Genomic DNA, 20,686 nt, shown 5'->3' with positions numbered 1-20,686 from the left:
CTCTCTCCCTCCATTCTGCAGCCTTCCTGTCTCCCAGTCGCTCAGTACATAGTGGGGGAACACATTCACTATAGTCTGTGGTAATAGTCACCATGTCTCTCTTCCTCCATTCTGCAGCCTTCCTGTCTCCCAGTCGCTCAGTACATAGTGGGAGAACACATTCACTATAGTCTGTGGTAATATTCACCATGTCTCTCTCCCTCCATTCTGCAGCCTTCCTGTCTCCCAGTCGCTCAGTACATAGTGGGGGAACACATTCACTATAGTCTGTGGTAATAGTCACTATGTCTCTCTTCCTCCATTCTGCAGCCTTCCTGTCTCCCAGTCGCTCAGTACATAGTGGGGGAACACATTCACTATAGTCTGTGGTAATAGTCACCATGTCTCTCTTCCTCCATTCTGCAGCCTTCCTGTCTCCCAGTCGCTCAGTACATAGTGGGGGAACACATTCACTATAGTCTGTGGTAATAGTCACCATGTCTCTCTCCCTCCATTCTGCAGCCTTCCTGTCTCCCAGTCGCTCAGTACATAGTGGGAGAACACATTCACTATAGTCTGTGGTAATATTCACCGTGTCTCTCTTCCTCCATTCTGCAGCCTTCCTGTCTCCCAGTCGCTCAGTACATAGTGGGAGAACACATTCACTATAGTCTGTGGTAATATTCACCACGTCTCTCTCCCTCCATTCTGCAGCCTTCCTGTCTCCCAGTCACTCAGTACATAGTGGGGGAACACATTCACTATAGTCTGTGGTAATAGTCACCATGTCTCTCTCCCTCCATTCTGCAGCCTTCCTGTCTCCCAGTCACTCAGTACATAGTGGGAGAACACATTCACTATAGTCTGTGTTAATATTCACCACGTCTCTCTTCCTCCATTCTGCAGCCTTCCTGTCTCCCAGTCGCTCAGTACATAGTGGGAGAACACATTCACTATAGTCTGTGGTAATATTCACCATGTCTCTCTCCCTCCATTCTGCAGCCTTCCTGTCTCCCAGTCGCTCAGTACATAGTGGGGGAACACATTCACTATAGTCTGTGGTAATATTCACCATGTCTCTCTTCCTCCATTCTGCAGCCTTCCTGTCTCCCAGTCGCTCAGTACATAGTGGGGGAACACATTCACTATAGTCTGTGGTAATAGTCACCATGTCTCTCTTCCTCCATTCTGCAGCCTTCCTGTCTCCCAGTCGCTCAGTACATAGTGGGGGAACACATTCACTATAGTCTGTGGTAATAGTCACCACGTCTCTCTCCCTCCATTCTGCAGCCTTCCTGTCTCCCAGTCACTCAGTACATAGTGGGGGAACACATTCACTATAGTCTGTGGTAATAGTCACCATGTCTCTCTCCCTCCATTCTGCAGCCTTCCTGTCTCCCAGTCACTCAGTACATAGTGGGAGAACACATTCACTATAGTCTGTGGTAATAGTCACCATGTCTCTCTCCCTCCATTCTGCAGCCTTCCTGTCTCCCAGTCACTCAGTACATAGTGGGAGAACACATTCACTATAGTCTGTGGTAATAGTCACCATGTCTCTCTTCCTCCATTCTGCAGCCTTCCTGTCTCCCAGTCACTCAGTACATAGTGGGAGAACACATTCACTATAGTCTGTGGTAATAGTCACCATGTCTCTCTCCCTCCATTCTGCAGCCTTCCTGTCTCCCAGTCACTCAGTACATAGTGGGAGAACACATTCACTATAGTCTGTGGTAATAGTCACCATGTCTCTCTTCCTCCATTCTGCAGCCTTCCTGTCTCCCAGTCACTCAGTACATAGTGGGAGAACACATTCACTATAGTCTGTGGTAATAGTCACCATGTCTCTCTCTTCCTCCATTCTGCAGCCTTCCTGTCTCCCAGTCGCTCAGTACATAGTGGGGGGAACACATTCACTATAGTCTGTGGTAATATTCACCATGTCTCTCTTCCTCCATTCTGCAGCCTTCCTGTCTCCCAGTCACTCAGTACATAGTGGGAGAACACATTCACTATAGTCTGTGGTAATATTCACCATGTCTCTCTTCCTCCATTCTGCAGCCTTCCTGTCTCCCAGTCACTCAGTACATAGTGGGGGGAACACATTCACTATAGTCTGTGGTAATAGTCACCATGTCTCTCTCCCTCCATTCTGCAGCCTTCCTGTCTCCCAGTCACTCAGTACATAGTGGGGGGAACACATTCACTATAGTCTGTGGTAATAGTCACCATGTCTCTCTCCCTCCATTCTGCAGCCTTCCTGTCTCCCAGTCGCTCAGTACATAGTGGGGGAACACATTCACTATAGTCTGTGGTAATATTAACCATGTCTCTCTCCCTCCATTCTGCAGCCTTCCTGTCTCCCAGTCGCTCAGTACATAGTGGGAGAACACATTCACTATAGTCTGTGGTAATAGTCACCATGTCTCTCTCCCTCCATTCTGCAGCCTTCCTGTCTCCCAGTCGCTCAGTACATAGTGGGAGAACACATTCACTATAGTCTGTGGTAATATTCACCATGTCTCTCTTCCTCCATTCTGCAGCCTTCCTGTCTCCCAGTCGCTCAGTACATAGTGGGAGAACACATTCACTATAGTCTGTGGTAATAGTCACCATGTCTCTCTCCCTCCATTCTGCAGCCTTCCTGTCTCCCAGTCGCTCAGTACATAGTGGGAGAACACATTCACTATAGTCTGTGGTAATATTCACCATGTCTCTCTTCCTCCATTCTGCAGCCTTCCTGTCTCCCAGTCGCTCAGTACATAGTGGGAGAACACATTCACTATAGTCTGTGGTAATAGTCACCATGTCTCTCTCCCTCCATTCTGCAGCCTTCCTGTCTCCCAGTCGCTCAGTACATAGTGGGAGAACACATTCACTATAGTCTGTGGTAATAGTCACCATGTCTCTCTTCCTCCATTCTGCAGCCTTCCTGTCTCCCAGTCGCTCAGTACATAGTGGGAGAACACATTCACTATAGTCTGTGGTAATAGTCACCATGTCTCTCTTCCTCCATTCTGCAGCCTTCCTGTCTCCCAGTCGCTCAGTACATAGTGGGGGAACACATTCACTATAGTCTGTGGTAATATTCACCATGTCTCTCTTCCTCAATTCTGCAGCCTTCCTGTCTCCCAGTCGCTCAGTACATAGTGGGGGAACACATTCACTATAGTCTGTGGTAATATTCACCATGTCTCTCTTCCTCCATTCTGCAGCCTTCCTGTCTCCCAGTCGCTCAGTACATAGTGGGGGGAACACATTCACTATAGTCTGTGGTAATAGTCACCATGTCTCTCTTCCTCCATTCTGCAGCCTTCCTGTCTCCCAGTCGCTCAGTACATAGTGGGGGGAACACATTCACTATAGTCTGTGGTAATATTCACCATGTCTCTCTTCCTCCATTCTGCAGCCTTCCTGTCTCCCAGTCGCTCAGTACATAGTGGGGGGAACACATTCACTATAGTCTGTGGTAATATTCACCACGTCTCTCTCCCTCCATTCTGCAGCCTTCCTGTCTCCCAGTCACTCAGTACATAGTGGGGGGAACACATTCACTATAGTCTGTGGTAATATTCACCACGTCTCTCTTCCTCCATTCTGCAGCCTTCCTGTCTCCCAGTCGCTCAGTACATAGTGGGGGGAACACATTCACTATAGTCTGTGGTAATATTCACCACGTCTCTCTCCCTCCATTCTGCAGCCTTCCTGTCTCCCAGTCACTCAGTACATAGTGGGGGAACACATTCACTATAGTCTGTGGTAATATTCACCATGTCTCTCTCCCTCCATTCTGCAGCCTTCCTGTCTCCCAGTCGCTCAGTACATAGTGGGGGAACACATTCACTATAGTCTGTGGTAATAGTCACCATGTCTCTCTCCCTCCATTCTGCAGCCTTCCTGTCTCCCAGTCGCTCAGTACATAGTGGGGGAACACATTCACTATAGTCTGTGGTAATATTCACCGTGTCTCTCTCCCTCCATTCTGCAGCCTCCCTCCACCGTGTCTCTTCTCCCTCCATTCTGCAGCCTTCCTGTCTCCCAGTCGCTCAGTACATAGTGGGAGAACACATTCACTATAGTCTGTGGTAATATTCACCATGTCTCTCTCCCTCCATTCTGCAGCCTTCCTGTCTCCCAGTCGCTCAGTACATAGTGGGGAACACATTCACTATAGTCTGTGGTAATATTCACCATGTCTCTTCTCCCTCCATTCTGCAGCCTTCCTGTCTCCCAGTCGCTCAGTACATAGTGGGAGAACACATTCACTATAGTCTGTGGTAATAGTCACCATGTCTCTCTTCCTCCATTCTGCAGCCTTCCTGTCTCCCAGTCGCTCAGTACATAGTGGGGGGAACACATTCACTATAGTCTGTGGTAATAGTCACCATGTCTCTCTCCCTCCATTCTGCAGCCTTCCTGTCTCCCAGTCGCTCAGTACATAGTGGGAGAACACATTCACTATAGTCTGTGGTAATAGTCACCATGTCTCTCTTCCTCCATTCTGCAGCCTTCCTGTCTCCCAGTCGCTCAGTACATAGTGGGGGGAACACATTCACTATAGTCTGTGGTAATAGTCACCATGTCTCTCTCCCTCCATTCTGCAGCCTTCCTGTCTCCCAGTCGCTCAGTACATAGTGGGAGAACACATTCACTATAGTCTGTGGTAATAGTCACCATGTCTCTCTTCCTCCATTCTGCAGCCTTCCTGTCTCCCAGTCGCTCAGTACATAGTGGGGGAACACATTCACTATAGTCTGTGGTAATATTCACCATGTCTCTCTCCCTCCATTCTGCAGCCTTCCTGTCTCCCAGTCGCTCAGTACATAGTGGGGGAACACATTCACTATAGTCTGTGGTAATAGTCACCATGTCTCTCTCCCTCCATTCTGCAGCCTTCCTGTCTCCCAGTCGCTCAGTACATAGTGGGGGAACATATTCACTATAGTCTGTGGTAATATTCACCGTGTCTCTCTCCCTCCATTCTGCAGCCTCCCTCCACCGTGTCTCTTCTCCCTCCATTCTGCAGCCTTCCTGTCTCCCAGTCGCTCAGTACATAGTGGGGGAACACATTCACTATAGTCTGTGGTAATAGTCACCATGTCTCTCTTCCTCCATTCTGCAGCCTTCCTGTCTCCCAGTCGCTCAGTACATAGTGGGGGAACACATTCACTATAGTCTGTGGTAATAGTCACCATGTCTCTCTCCCTCCATTCTGCAGCCTTCCTGTCTCCCAGTCGCTCAGTACATAGTGGGGGAACATATTCACTATAGTCTGTGGTAATATTCACCGTGTCTCTCTCCCTCCATTCTGCAGCCTCCCTCCACCGTGTCTCTTCTCCCTCCATTCTGCAGCCTTCCTGTCTCCCAGTCGCTCAGTACATAGTGGGGGAACACATTCACTATAGTCTGTGGTAATAGTCACCATGTCTCTCTTCCTCCATTCTGCAGCCTTCCTGTCTCCCAGTCGCTCAGTACATAGTGGGAGAACACATTCACTATAGTCTGTGGTAATAGTCACCATGTCTCTCTCCCTCCATTCTGCAGCCTTCCTGTCTCCCAGTCACTCAGTACATAGTGGGGGAACACATTCACTATAGTCTGTGGTAATAGTCACCATGTCTCTCTCCCTCCATTCTGCAGCCTTCCTGTCTCCCAGTCGCTCAGTACATAGTGGGGAGAACACATTCACTATAGTCTGTGGTAATATTCACCATGTCTCTCTCCCTCCATTCTGCAGCCTTCCTGTCTCCCAGTCACTCAGTACATAGTGGGGGAACACATTCACTATAGTCTGTGGTAATAGTCACCATGTCTCTCTCCCTCCATTCTGCAGCCTTCCTGTCTCCCAGTCGCTCAGTACATAGTGGGGGAACACATTCACTATAGTCTGTGGTAATAGTCACCACGTCTCTCTCCCTCCATTCTGCAGCCTTCCTGTCTCCCAGTGGCTCAGTACATAGTGGGAGAACACATTCACTATAGTCTGTGGTAATATTCACCATGTCTCTCTCCCTCCATTCTGCAGCCTTCCTGTCTCCCAGTCGCTCAGTACATAGTGGGGGAACACATTCACTATAGTCTGTGGTAATAGTCACCATGTCTCTCTTCCTCCATTCTGCAGCCTTCCTTTCTCCCAGTCGCTCAGTACATAGTGGGGGAACACATTCACTATAGTCTGTGGTAATAGTCACCGTGTCTCTCTTCCTCCATTCTGCAGCCTTCCTTTCTCCCAGTCGCTCAGTACATAGTGGGGGAACACATTCACTATAGTCTGTGGTAATAGTCACCGTGTCTCTCTTCCTCCATTCTGCAGCCTTCCTGTCTCCCAGTCGCTCAGTACATAGTGGGGGAACACATTCACTATAGTCTGTGGTAATAGTCACCACGTCTCTCTCCCTCCATTCTGCAGCCTTCCTGTCTCCCAGTGGCTCAGTACATAGTGGGAGAACACATTCACTATAGTCTGTGGTAATAGTCACCGTGTCTCTCTTCCTCCATTCTGCAGCCTTCCTGTCTCCCAGTCGCTCAGTACATAGTGGGGGGAACACATTCACTATAGTCTGTGGTAATAGTCACCATGTCTCTCTTCCTCCATTCTGCAGCCTTCCTGTCTCCCAGTCGCTCAGTACATAGTGGGAGAACACATTCACTATAGTCTGTGGTAATAGTCACCATGTCTCTCTCCCTCCATTCTGCAGCCTTCCTGTCTCCCAGTCGCTCAGTACATAGTGGGGGGAACACATTCACTATAGTCTGTGGTAATAGTCACCATGTCTCTCTTCCTCCATTCTGCAGCCTTCCTTTCTCCCAGTCGCTCAGTACATAGTGGGGGAACACATTCACTATAGTCTGTGGTAATAGTCACCATGTCTCTCTTCCTCCATTCTGCAGCCTTCCTGTCTCCCAGTCGCTCAGTACATAGTGGGGGAACACATTCACTATAGTCTGTGGTAATATTCACCGTGTCTCTCTCCCTCCATTCTGCAGCCTTCCTGTCTCCCAGTCGCTCAGTACATAGTGGGGGGAACACATTCACTATAGTCTGTGGTAATATTCACCGTGTCTCTCTTCCTCCATTCTGCAGCCTTCCTGTCTCCCAGTCGCTCAGTACATAGTGGGAGAACACATTCACTATAGTCTGTGGTAATATTCACCATGTCTCTCTCCCTCCATTCTGCAGCCTTCCTGTCTCCCAGTCACTCAGTACATAGTGGGGGAACACATTCACTATAGTCTGTGGTAATAGTCACCACGTCTCTCTCCCTCCATTCTGCAGCCTTCCTGTCTCCCAGTCGCTCAGTACATAGTGGGGGGAACACATTCACTATAGTCTGTGGTAATAGTCACCATGTCTCTCTCCCTCCATTCTGCAGCCTTCCTGTCTCCCAGTCGCTCAGTACATAGTGGGGGAACACATTCACTATAGTCTGTGGTAATAGTCACCATGTCTCTCTCCCTCCATTCTGCAGCCTTCCTGTCTCCCAGTCGCTCAGTACATAGTGGGGGAACACATTCACTATAGTCTGTGGTAATAGTCACCATGTCTCTTCTCCCTCCATTCTGCAGCCTTCCTGTCTCCCAGTCGCTCAGTACATAGTGGGAGAACACATTCACTATAGTCTGTGGTAATAGTCACCATGTCTCTCTTCCTCCATTCTGCAGCCTTCCTGTCTCCCAGTCACTCAGTACATAGTGGGGGAACACATTCACTATAGTCTGTGGTAATAGTCACCATGTCTCTCTTCCTCCATTCTGCAGCCTTCCTGTCTCCCAGTCACTCAGTACATAGTGGGGGAACACATTCACTATAGTCTGTGGTAATAGTCACCATGTCTCTCTTCCTCCATTCTGCAGCCTTCCTGTCTCCCAGTCGCTCAGTACATAGTGGGGGAACACATTCACTATAGTCTGTGGTAATATTCACCATGTCTCTCTTCCTCCATTCTGCAGCCTTCCTGTCTCCCAGTGGCTCAGTACATAGTGGGGGGAACACATTCACTATAGTCTGTGGTAATAGTCACCATGTCTCTCTCCCTCCATTCTGCAGCCTTCCTGTCTCCCAGTGGCTCAGTACATAGTGGGAGAACACATTCACTATAGTCTGTGGTAATAGTCACCATGTCTCTCTTCCTCCATTCTGCAGCCTTCCTGTCTCCCAGTCGCTCAGTACATAGTGGGGGAACACATTCACTATAGTCTGTGGTAATATTCACCATGTCTCTCTCCCTCCATTCTGCAGCCTTCCTGTCTCCCAGTCGCTCAGTACATAGTGGGGGAACACATTCACTATAGTCTGTGGTAATAGTCACCATGTCTCTCTCCCTCCATTCTGCAGCCTTCCTGTCTCCCAGTCGCTCAGTACATAGTGGGGGAACACATTCACTATAGTCTGTGGTAATAGTCACCATGTCTCTCTTCCTCCATTCTGCAGCCTTCCTGTCTCCCAGTCGCTCAGTACATAGTGGGGGGAACACATTCACTATAGTCTGTGGTAATAGTCACCATGTCTCTCTTCCTCCATTCTGCAGCCTTCCTGTCTCCCAGTCGCTCAGTACATAGTGGGAGAACACATTCACTATAGTCTGTGGTAATATTCACCATGTCTCTCTTCCTCCATTCTGCAGCCTTCCTGTCTCCCAGTCACTCAGTACATAGTGGGGGGAACACATTCACTATAGTCTGTGGTAATAGTCACCATGCCTCTCTCCCTCCATTCTGCAGCCTTCCTGTCTCCCAGTCGCTCAGTACATAGTGGGGGAACACATTCACTATAGTCTGTGGTAATAGTCACCATGTCTCTCTTCCTCCATTCTGCAGCCTTCCTGTCTCCCAGTCGCTCAGTACATAGTGGGGGAACACATTCACTATAGTCTGTGGTAATAGTCACCATGTCTCTCTTCCTCCATTCTGCAGCCTTCCTGTCTCCCAGTCGCTCAGTACATAGTGGGGGAACACATTCACTATAGTCTGTGTCCGGCACTGTCCCAACTATTTACCAATGTCGGAATTTTGCAACACTGACTTCAAATGTCTATAAATACTGCAAGTGTTAAATGTGTGGTAGTTAGCCAGCACTAGAAAAACAGCCACCCCTACCCCCATTTCTGAAATATTTTTATCTTTGTAAATATCTTATTTTTTTATGTTTATTTTGAAGAATTTTTTAAATACAAAGTGGGACTCTCAGGTCCCCAGTAAATATAGAGAGTCAAGGAGACACGCAGGTCTCGACAGAAGTGTTATGTAGTACAGTACAACTCTTTAACCTAAATTATACTGTCAGCGTGCACATTTATCCCTAGCCCGTGCGTGTACCCTGCCCTCTGTCTCCAGAGGGTTCTAACAGAGTATTATTTGATTCTCTCACCTTACAGATGATGCTGGAGAGGAAAGTAAACACAAGAAAACAGAAAAGACAAATTATGAAAGAAAGTGTCAGCTCTGTTCCCAGTAACTCAGTGGAACCCAAAAATGATCAAGGGAATGCTGGTCCCACTTCAACCAAAGCACAAACTAATCCTGCTGGCAGAAATCTGGAGCCTACGGGGAGCAGTGTACCACAGGCTACCACCACCACTGCAGTGTCTAAATCTGACATCTCCCAGCCCAACCCAAAATCCAGACCACCCTCGTACAACCCTATAACACACAGTGTGACAAACGGTGAGTAATATGCATTGCATTCTCATGCTCTGCGTCGTCTGTTCTTCCTTTTATTGGCTCTTGATTTCTGTTCTTTATGTTAGATTCTATCCCCATTACTATCTGTCCTCTCTGGTGTTGGATTCCATCCCCATTACTATCTGTCCTCGATGGTGTTGGATTCCATCCCCATTACTATCTGTCCTCGATGGTGTTGGATTCCATCCCCATTACTATCTGTCCTCTCTGGTGTTGGATTCTATCCCCATTACTATCTGTCCTCTCTGGTGTTGGATTCTATCCCCATTACTATCTGTCCTCTCTGGTGTTGGATTCTATCCCCATTACTATCTGTCCTCGATGGTGTTGGATTCCATCCCCATTACTATCTGTCCTCGATGGTGTTGGATTCCATCCCCATTACTATCTGTCCTCGATGGTGTTGGATTCCATCCCCATTACTATCTGTCCTCTCTGGTGTTGTATTCCATCCCCATTACTATCTGTCCTCGATGGTGTTGGATTCCATCCCCATTACTATCTGTCCTCGATGGTGTTGGATTCCATCCCCATTACTATCTGTCCTCGATGGTGTTGGATTCCATCCCCATTACTATCTGTCCTCTCTGGTGTTGGATTCTATCCCCATTACTATCTGTCCTCTCTGGTGTTGGATTCCATCCCCATTACTATCTGTCTTCGATGGAGTTGGATTCCATCCCCATTACTATCTGTCCTCGATGGTGTTGGATTCTATCCCCATTACTATCTGTCCTCGATGGTGTTGGATTCCATCCCCATTACTATCTGTCCTCGATGGTGTTGGATTCCATCCCCATTACTATCTGTCCTCTCTAGTGTTGGATTCCATCCCCATTACTATCTGTCCTCGATGGTGTTGGATTCCATCCCTATTACTATCTGTCCTCGATGGTGTTGGATTCCATCCCCATTACTATCTGTCCTCGATGGTGTTGGATTCCATCCCCATTACTATCTGTCCTCTCTGGTGTTGGATTCTATCCCCATTACTATCTGTCCTCTCTAGTGTTGGATTTCATCCCCATTACTATCTGTCCTCTCTAGTGTTGGATTCCATCCCCATTACTATCTGTCCTCGATAGTGTTGGATTCCATCCCCATTACTATCTGTCCTCGATGGTGTTGTATTTCATCCCCATTACTATCTGTCCTCTCTAGTGTTGGATTCCATCCCCATTACTATCTGTCCTCGATGGTGTTGGATTCCATCCCCATTACTATCTGTCCTCTCTAGTATTGGATTCCATCCCCATTTCTATCTGTCCTCGATGGTGTTGGATTCCATCCCCATTACTATCTGTCCTCTCTAGTGTTGGATTCCATCCCCATTACTATCTGTCCTCTCTAGTGTTGGATTCCATCCCCATTACTATCTGTCCTCGATGGTGTTGGATTCCATCCCCATTACTATCTGTCCTCGATGGTGTTGGATTCCATCCCCATTACTATCTGTCCTCTCTAGTGTTGGATTCCATCCCCATTACTATCTGTCCTCGATGGTGTTGGATTCCATCCCCATTACTATCTGTCCTCTCTAGTGTTGGATTCCATCCCCATTACTATCTGTCCTCTCTAGTGTTGGATTCCATCCCCATTACTATCTGTCCTCGATGGTGTTGGATTCCATCCCCATTACTATCTGTCCTCTCTAGTGTTGGATTCCATCCCCATTACTATCTGTCCTCTCTGGTGTTGGATTCCATCCCCATTTCTATCTGTCTTCGATGGTGTTGGATTCCATCCCCATTTCTATCTGTCTTCGATGGTGTTGGATTCCATCCCCATTACTATCTGTCCTCGATGGTGTTGGATTCCATCCCCATTACTATCTGTCCTCGATGGTGTTGGATTCCATCCCCATTACTATCTGTCCTCGATGGTGTTAGATTCCATCTCCTTCTTATCTGTCCCACCTGTCCTCTGACTTAATTAGAATACTTATTTCTTCACGTCTTTTGTTTCCCATTTGGCTGGATCAGAGGAAAGGCGAGCGGTACAGGAGACTGCCGGGCTCCCTCAACATAAGAAGTCAGTACATCAGATGAATCAAGAGCAGTCTGTAGCTTCACAGCAAGGGATGGACAGTGGTGAACCTCATGGAGTAAGTGTGTGAGAATCTGGGATGGGAACACCAAGTTTGTGATCAAGAGTTTCCCTAGCTGATGTACAATGACTATAGAACAAGTGATATAAAGATTTGACTTCAGCCTCTCACGTTACTGAATGTTAAATCACTAGATATATGTGGAAGGTATATATTGATAGATTAGTCTAGAAGGGAATACCGTTTTAGAGAGAATGATGGATTGTAGCGGGACCTGGGTAACCTGGCTGGTTATCCCCTTTGGTTTGGATAGGTCAGACCCATTTCCCCAGTAACTGAACGGGATACAGTTCCAGGATACAATCTTTTGGGCACACAGCTTTTTATGCACAGACCCCCACGGGGGGTCTGCATCCAACCCAACTCAAACACATCCAGGAGGGGGCTGGGGAACAGATAACCATCTCCCGCTCTGGGGAGATACTAACAGGACACAGGGACACAATCAGCGTTAGGGGTAGGAAAGAGTATCGCCGCCCAATCCAAAGAAACCGCGTGAAACTCTGCTGCACCAATCGTTGCTCGGGGAGAATAGAGGTTTTGCGGCCCAATCAGAAGATAGTGCGCGAAACCCGATGGCACCAATCCGCTGAAAGGCGCGACACTTATTCGCGCCAATCAGCGCCCAGCGATGAGAGGGATTTCGCCACCCAACCAGACAGAAGGGCGCGAAACTCAGTTTGAACAAGCGCTCCTTCTCGGATTGGTCGCTCACTCCCTGTGGCGACCATTCAGCACTTTACTCGTGCCGACCAACCAGGAGGTTGGCGTAAACCCAGTTTGAATGGGTTACCTCTCCTATTGGTCGGCACGGACTTCCATGCGGCCAGCGGTAACCCTGTGGCCGCGAGACCATCTCACAGCCCCAGGGACTGCCTGCTGGCGTGCGTCCCTCTCTCCGGTGGATATCCCCACGCAGGTATCCACCGGAGAGAGTGCTCTCCTGGGCAGCCATGAGCGTAGCCTTGTAGCTCCCAGGTAAAGAAAAGGGATGAGGGATTATAGCTTTGTTGGGGAGCAGGTAGGATAAGTGAAAAAGGGATGAGTGACTATAGCTCCTTTGGGGAGCAGGTAGGATAATGGAAAAAGGGATGAGTGACTATATAGCTCCTTTGGGGAGCAGGTAGGATTATTCCTGGGATCGAAGACAATGTAAGCAGGCCAGTTCGGGAGACAAATGCTCCCCCTGGTGGGCGTTCGGTGATACGAACCGGCAGCCACCCAGGGGACGCACGTGCCACTTGTTCCCTTGCGGTCTGCCGTTTTCACACCTCGTTAGCGTTCTAATTGGAGCATCGGAGCAGTCTTGCACGGTTCAAAAGACGAATTCTCCCCCTGGTGGGTGTTCAGTAATAGGAACCGGTGGCCACCCAGGGGAAGCACGCGCCGCTCGTTTCCTTGTGGTCTGCGGTTTTCACACCTCGCTAGCGAGGTGTGAACATTCTAAGTGAGGTGCCGGGGTGGACCGGTGCACGGGGCTTTGTGCGCCGGAGCGCCACCGGGCGGTCAAAAGGTATATTGCAGGATTTTATGGTCCAAATTACAGAAAGAGGAATATGAAATGAAAGAGGGGAAACACACATTCTAGGAGGGCACATCCACACATATAAAACAAGGCAATTCACAGTTTAGGCAGTCCCGCCACAATGATAATCCCAGCTAAGTGTGTAATGACTGTTCGAACAATATAATGTGCTTTATTAGAATAGGTGTATGTATAGTCAATATACAAAACAGCATGAGCCAGTGAGTCATAAAAAGAACTAAAACAGATAGAAACATAGAATGTGACAGCAGATAAGAGCCATTCGGCCCATCTAGTCTGCCCAGTTTTCTAAATACTCTCATTAGTCCCTGGCCTTATCTTATAGTTAGGATAGCCTTATGCCCATCCTAGACAGTTGAGGAATCCGTAACACTCTCCAGAATATCTCCAATCGCACACTTTGAAGCAGCTAACAATAATCTAAGAATCTAACAATAAAGACCCAAATAACAAAGGAATCCAGAAATCACAATGGTTCTGATCTGTAAGAGGTGATTAGTATATTGGATGGAAGATTGTCACAAAAAATCGTGAAATAAAAGGTCTTTATTAAACATTATAATGTGCTTGTGAGCATAAACAATTAAAGGAGCTCTATAGTCAACATATAAAAGCAAGAAAGACAGGTTCCCTAGCCTTCCTTCTGGCTTTTATATTAGTTTGCCATTAAAAAAATAAATCTGAGTACCTTTTATCATTTAAACTTGCTTCCATTCCAGCGCCGAGCTCCTGTCAGGCCTCCTGTTACTCTCTGTAACTCACTCTCTCTGTAACTCACTCTGTCTGTAACTCACTCTGTCTGTAACTCACTCTGTCTGTAACTCACTCTGTCTGTAACTCACTCTGTCTGTAACTCACTCTGTCTGTAACTCACTCTGTCTGTAACTCACTCTGTCTGTAACTCACTCTGTCTGTAACTCACTCTCTCTCATTAATTTGTAAAATAAGTGTACTTACTGTTTGGAGTCAGTAGATCTCTGCATCATCCTGCTCCTGCCTTCAGCCTGTCAGCCTGAGCCGACACTGTGTGCAGGAGATCCTTATCTCACACACTGTCGGTTCTGATTGCTGACAGGTTCCGGGTTACTACAGGACACAGGAGGCACGTTCACAGTGCCTCCTGTTACCTGATAGTACGTTTAATGTCTTCACCCAAGCGTGAAGACGTCAAATGTGATGAATGCGAATTAGGCAGCACTGAACTCTGAAGTCCCTCTGGTGGCAGTCTCAGTGACTACCTTTTAAGCTAGGAACACCTCCAGTGGCAAACTCTGTATTTTCTCAGAAAATACAGTGTTTACATGAAAAGGGCTGCAGGGAGCTATTGTAATCACCTGAGCCACCCCATTAAGATGAAGTTGTTCAGGTGACTATAGTGTCTATTTAAGCACTGCGGTATGTATGTATGTATGTATGGTGGCAATAAAGGGTTAAGCTGACCTTGCTGTATAGTTACTGAAAGTCTAGTAAAAGTTTATGACCCCAGGTTTAGTGGTTGGGCAGAGCGGGACAGGTAGCTGGGTGATTTGGGGACAAGAGCTGGCTGAGGATTGGTTGCTGGCCGCCAGTGAGCGAAGTGCGGGAAGCCAGGTAAGCATAAAAAGTGACAGCAAGAGCGCAATCCCTGTCAGCTGTTTGCAGGACAGGAGAAGCACGGACGGACCCCTGCCCTCCCTCCCACTTGCTAACGTTCTTTATAATTAATGTCGTGGTGTTAGAAAGTATTGGAACAAAGTCATCCTTAGGTTCAAGTTCTGAGGAAGGAAATGGTGTTAAATGGTTGTATATAAAAGGCGGTTAGGTTAGCTGTGACTGACTGGCAATTAAGTGATGGTGAAAGTCCAAAGTCCATGTAAATATGTCACCGTCTCCAAGTTTCGATGGTATGGCCCTTTTAAGCTTAAACCCCTTAAGGACAGCGCGCGTTCTATGCCGTCCTTTAGAGCCACCCCAAAAATGTCGGAGGGTTAAAAAAACGACGGCGGTCGCGATCCTGGGGTCTGCCTGGGAGCTCAGAGAGACCCCCACTGCACGATCCGGCCCTCCCGGGCCATGTGATCGCGGGGTCCTCGCAATCACATGGCCGGAATAGCCGGTTTATGCAGTGCCTGCGGGGGACTGCCTGAGCTCTCAGGCTGTCCCCCTAATGCCGGCAAAAAAGTGTATAAAGTTAATAAAAGTTTAATAAAGGAACTTGGAATATATATATATCTCTATCTATCATCTAAGTACTTTTATATGCACATACATAAACCGTTATTCTAAGTGCATTTTAATATTAATATATATATATAAAAAATAAAAGTAATCAATAAATATAAATAATTAACGTCATTCTAAGTGCATTTTAATATATATATATATATATATATATATATATATATATAATTAAAATACAACTATCTTCTTATAAAAAAAAAAAGTAATCAATAAATAAAATTGAAAAAAGGGGGAAAAAAACAAAAATCCATTTTAAAAACCTATATACCGGTTTTAATTTGTTCTAACTGTATTTTGATATTAATATATACAAAATACATTTAGAATGACATTGTAAATACATGTATGTATCCATATCTCTCTATCATATATATATATATATATATATATATATTTGTGCTCGGAATTTCTAATACGTAATGGGATGTAGAAGGAGATGCAAAGTTTGTTAAGGTGTGCCAAAACCAACGTACGAGTAGGCCTGTAATAAAAAGAGGGCCCACAAAGGTGAAATGTGTATATATAGGTGGGTGGGGACAATCAGCTTGAACGTAAAGGTGAGTAGGTGGTAGAAGTTTAAATAGAGGCCATAACTCCTTCCACAAATTCAGGCCTAATGGCCTTTTAACTTGTGCTCGGAATTTCTAATACGTAATGGGATGTAGAAGGAGATGTAAAGTTGTTTGAGGTGTGCCGAAACCAACGTATGAGTAGGCCTGTAATAAAAAGAGGGCAAAAAGAAGATTCAAAGTAAACACACTTTATTGCAAGTTTACAAAGCAAGATTTCTGAAGGCTTGACGGAGCTCCCTCTCTGGTCGAGATATATGAGTATTAATAAATTGAGGATTTACATCGGCCCAGTCTCTTAATGATGTGGACTGGTGTGGTAGAGCTTGAAGCTGAAGAAGCTGCCCTATAGGAGAGATTGACCAGAGAAGGAAGCCGGGTTGTAGCCCATCCTTGATAGTAGGGTTCTGACGTGAGAAATGAATTTAGCTGTGATGAGTGGGTGCCCTTGGAGTAGTAATAGTAGAGAGACAGGTAAATGCGAGTGGTGAGACAACACGAGTATGTCCAGTATTTTAACTGGGCACCAAACATTCTCGGTAGGGAAGAGGGAATGAGTTGGATAAGTGGTGTGATTGGCTTTGGTGGAAGGTAATGAAAGGATGTAGTGATCTTCTACTTTCTTTAGGTCTTTATGCCATAATGCCGTATCTACTTGACGTATGACTGTGAACTCCATAGATCTGAGGACACCGTAGAAAGTCATAAAGATGGCGGTTTTAATGACCAGATTTGCGTTACAGGCAAACGGGGATGTGTCCAGTAGGTTGCTAAGTAGCCTAAAAGTAGGACCATCTATTGATAATCTGGTAATGCCAGGGGGAACTGTAACCTTATAAATACCCTTGAGGATTTCTTGATAGGGTAGGAAGTATAAAAAGGTGCATGATTAGGGATAGTTGTGAGGACGTGGTGTTGTCCCCGGTAAGGTAAAATTTATGGTATTGTGTGATAAATTTAAGGTGTAGGTGACAGAAGGAGGCAAAAGCCACCATGTTTGAGAGAGTTGATGCTGGGAATGGAGGAAGAATGAAGTGCAGTGAATTAAATGATCAAACGTTTAATATTAGAGTATTAGCCTGTGCCGTCAGGAGCCTGTATAATTCTGCCTTTCTAGAGGTAGCTGGAAAAGGGATACCCCTTAGACTGAACTCTGCTGATATTTTTGGAATAGCCCAATATCTCAGGGATCTGGGGTTAGAAGGGGTGAGGGATTCCTCTGGAGACCCAGGCCTGACTGGCGTTCTGGGTATTTCGTCCGATGGCCCTGTTTCCCCAGAATAAAATTATATATGATAAGGGGGGTCCATTTAATACGAAAGAGTCGAATTACGCCCGAACAGACACATAGCGCAAATTCCAGGTTTTGTTTACGTTTTTGTTTTGATCAGAACGTGTACATTTGGCTCAGTCCTTAAGTGGTTAAATAAACACCACACCCTTGCCCATCGAAATATGAAAAAACTGTGTCTGTGTTTATTGTGTGGTCTAAGTTATTTATGCACAGTATGGGGGATGGATGGATGGATGCACAGTATGCGGGATGGATGGATGGATGGATGGATGCACAGTATGCGGGATGGATGGACGCACAGTATGCGGGATGGATGGATGGACGCACAGTATGCGGGATGGATGGATGGATGGACGCACAGTATGCGGGATGGATGGACGCACAGTATGCGGGATGGATGGACGCACAGTATGCGGGATGGATGGACGCACAGTATGCGGGATGGATGGACGCACAGTATGCGGGATGGATGGATGGACGCACAGTATGCGGGATGGATGGATGGATGGACGCACAGTATGCGGGATGGATGGACGCACAGTATGCGGGATGGATGGACGCACAGTATGCGGGATGGATGGACGCACAGTATGCGGGATGGATGGACGCACAGTATGCGGGATGGATGGACGCACAGTATGCGGGATGGACGCACAGTATGCGGGATGGATGGATGCACAGTATGCGGGATGGATGGACGCACAGTATGCGGGATGGATGGACGCACAGTATGCGGGATGGATGGACGCACAGTATGCGGGATGGATGGACGCACAGTATGCGGGATGGACGCACAGTATGCGGGATGGACGCACAGTATGCGGGATGGACGCACAGTATGCGGGATGGACGCACAGTATGCGGGATGGATGGATGCACAGTATGCGGGATGGATGGATGCACAGTATGCGGGATGGATGGATGCACAGTATGCGGGATGGATGGATGCACAGTATGCGGGATGGATGGATGCACAGTATGCGGGATGGATGGATGGATGCACAGTATGCGGGATGGATGGATGGATGCACAGTATGCGGGATGGATGGATGGATGCACAGTATGCGGGATGGATGGATGGATGCACAGTATGCGGGATGGATGGATGGATGGACGCACAGTATGCGGGATGGATGCACAGTATGCGGGATGGATGCACAGTATGCGGTATGGATGGACGCACAGTATGCGGTATGGATGGACGCACAGTATGCGGTATGGATGGACGCACAGTATGCGGTATGGATGGACGCACAGTATGCGGTATGGATGGACGCACAGTATGCGGGATGGATGGACGCACAGTATGCGGGATGGATGGACGCACAGTATGCGGGATGGATGGACGCACAGTATGCGGGATGAATGGACGCACAGTATGCGGGATGGATGGACACACAGTATGCGGGATGGATGGACGCACAGTATGCGGGATGGACGCACAGTATGCGGGATGGATGGATGCACAGTATGCGGGATGGATGGATGCACAGTATGTGGGATGGATGGATGCACAGTATGCGGGATGGATGGATGGATGGACGCACAGTATGCGGGATGGATGGATGCACAGTATGCGGGATGGGCGTGTGACAGGCAGTATACATTGATTGATTAGTACTTGTGAGTGTGTAATGTAAGTATAATAGGAGATGGATGTGATGTTAAATGCAATATATGTAATGGCTCCCAGTCTCTATAAATAGTATATAAATGCTAATTGTCTCTTCTTGTCTGTTTACGTCATGATTTCTCTTTTAGAATGGGAAGGGTACGGATCTGCGAGGAAAGACTGCGCCTGTTGCCCGGACCCGCTCTTTTTCCCTCGCTCAGCAAGCTAGGACAGCTGCTTCTAACAGTTCTTTAACACGGAAAGACTTAGTACCTTTGGGACCAGTGAGTGTGGCTGCAGTCAGTGCTAGACTGGTAAGTAGAAGCAGTGAGTGCAGCCGTCGCCTGTGCTGCAAAAACAAAGGATATAAGAACGGACAAAAGCTTAGAGAAACTCAGTAGTTTGCCCCTAGGTAAATTCCTGCTAAGGTCTCAAAATAGTTTTTGCTCACTTGTACCATTACAGAGAGAACATCCCACCCATAGGGGCAATCCAGAACCGAAAAATCTGCATCATCTGTGCTAGACTTGTGAGGAGGGGCAATGTGTGTGGATGGAGTGTGCTCACCCTGTCGGCTATACTCCTCCTCCCATTGAGTAGTACTAGAAGTAGCAGTGTACTCAGTGTTGTTACATGGAGTCGATGCTGTTCTCCCATTGAGTAGTAGGTGTAGTGGTGTATTCCATGTGGTTACACAGAGTACATGCTGTTCTCCCATTGAGTAGTACTAGTAGTAGCAGTGTACTCAGTGTTGTTACATAGAGTACATGTTATTCTCCCAGATACTCCACACTGAAGTAGGTACACACAACCTGTGTAGAAAGGTAGGTTCCACTACAGATTATTTTTTTTTCTGTCTTTACAGAACCAGCGCACACCTGTCCCTCAGCCCCGCGATAATCGCTCTGCTCAGAAATTCAGCAGGAAAATGTTCCAGGGTACAGCCAACGTGGGAGCAGCCGGCGACCCCAAGGCCTCATTGCAGAGCTATACTCAAGCATACGGCACCATCAGTAAATCTGCACTGCAGGGTTTGCCTCTACAGAATAGCGGACACGGAGGGACCTAGAGAGAGATTGCGCCCAAGCTGGCGCAGAGCAGGACTTTTCTCCAGGAGCCTCCCGAGGCTTTCCCTAATCCTTCTGTAAGTGCCTCATCAAGACCCCAGTAAGGTGCCCTTATTGTGGAGCTCCTGTCTGGTAGCTTCAAACATCACCTTTATCCTTGGTGACCCAGGTTCCATACTCAGTGTGCCTCCTTTCACCACGTAAAATGTGCCTTTTCTGCCAGGCATCAAGCCACCAATTAACGCAATAAATTCCACGCAGGCCTGTGGCTTGGTCTGTGGCACAATGTTTTGTGGGTTTCTCATGTTGTATTATGATCCTGTGAATTGTACAAAATGTGAATTCTTTGATAAAACACAATGTAACTGGAGTCTCCGTGTTCGACCTTTATTGGACATAGATTTGTCGTCTTTAACTCACTCACTCTTTACACTCACTGGACATTTATGGCCTATTTTCTGTGTGTGGTCTTTACTAAGAATTTTGACATCGATTCTGGCTTGGAAATATATATTTTTTAAAATGGATTCAAAACCAGAGAATCCATTCCTAAAAATCCACCAAAAAAATGCAAAAGGGTGCACAGGTTTTGACATCGTTCAGCCTCTAAC

The 20,686-nt window shown here is 47.1% G+C and overlaps 1 protein-coding gene across 1 annotated transcript in view; it reads left to right on the top strand.

The window, feature by feature from the left end:
• Positions 1-20,445, top strand: part of MAPK15 (mitogen-activated protein kinase 15) — a 110,259-nt gene extending 89,814 nt beyond the window's left edge. Inside the window, exons 12-15 of the mRNA XM_063450906.1 lie at positions 9,354-9,642; positions 11,643-11,764; positions 19,158-19,322; positions 19,874-20,445. Coding sequence (XP_063306976.1) covers positions 9,354-9,642; positions 11,643-11,764; positions 19,158-19,322; positions 19,874-20,077 — 780 coding nt within the window. The 3' untranslated portion in view covers positions 20,078-20,445. The remainder of the gene's footprint in view (positions 1-9,353; positions 9,643-11,642; positions 11,765-19,157; positions 19,323-19,873) is intronic.
• The last annotated feature ends 241 nt before the right edge of the window (positions 20,446-20,686 follow it).

This window comes from Pelobates fuscus, chromosome 4, assembly GCF_036172605.1.
Source record: "Pelobates fuscus isolate aPelFus1 chromosome 4, aPelFus1.pri, whole genome shotgun sequence".
Lineage (NCBI taxonomy): Eukaryota > Metazoa > Chordata > Amphibia > Anura > Pelobatidae > Pelobates > Pelobates fuscus.
Note: the sequence above shows the minus strand (reverse complement) of the source record. Positions and strands in the feature narration are given on the sequence as shown.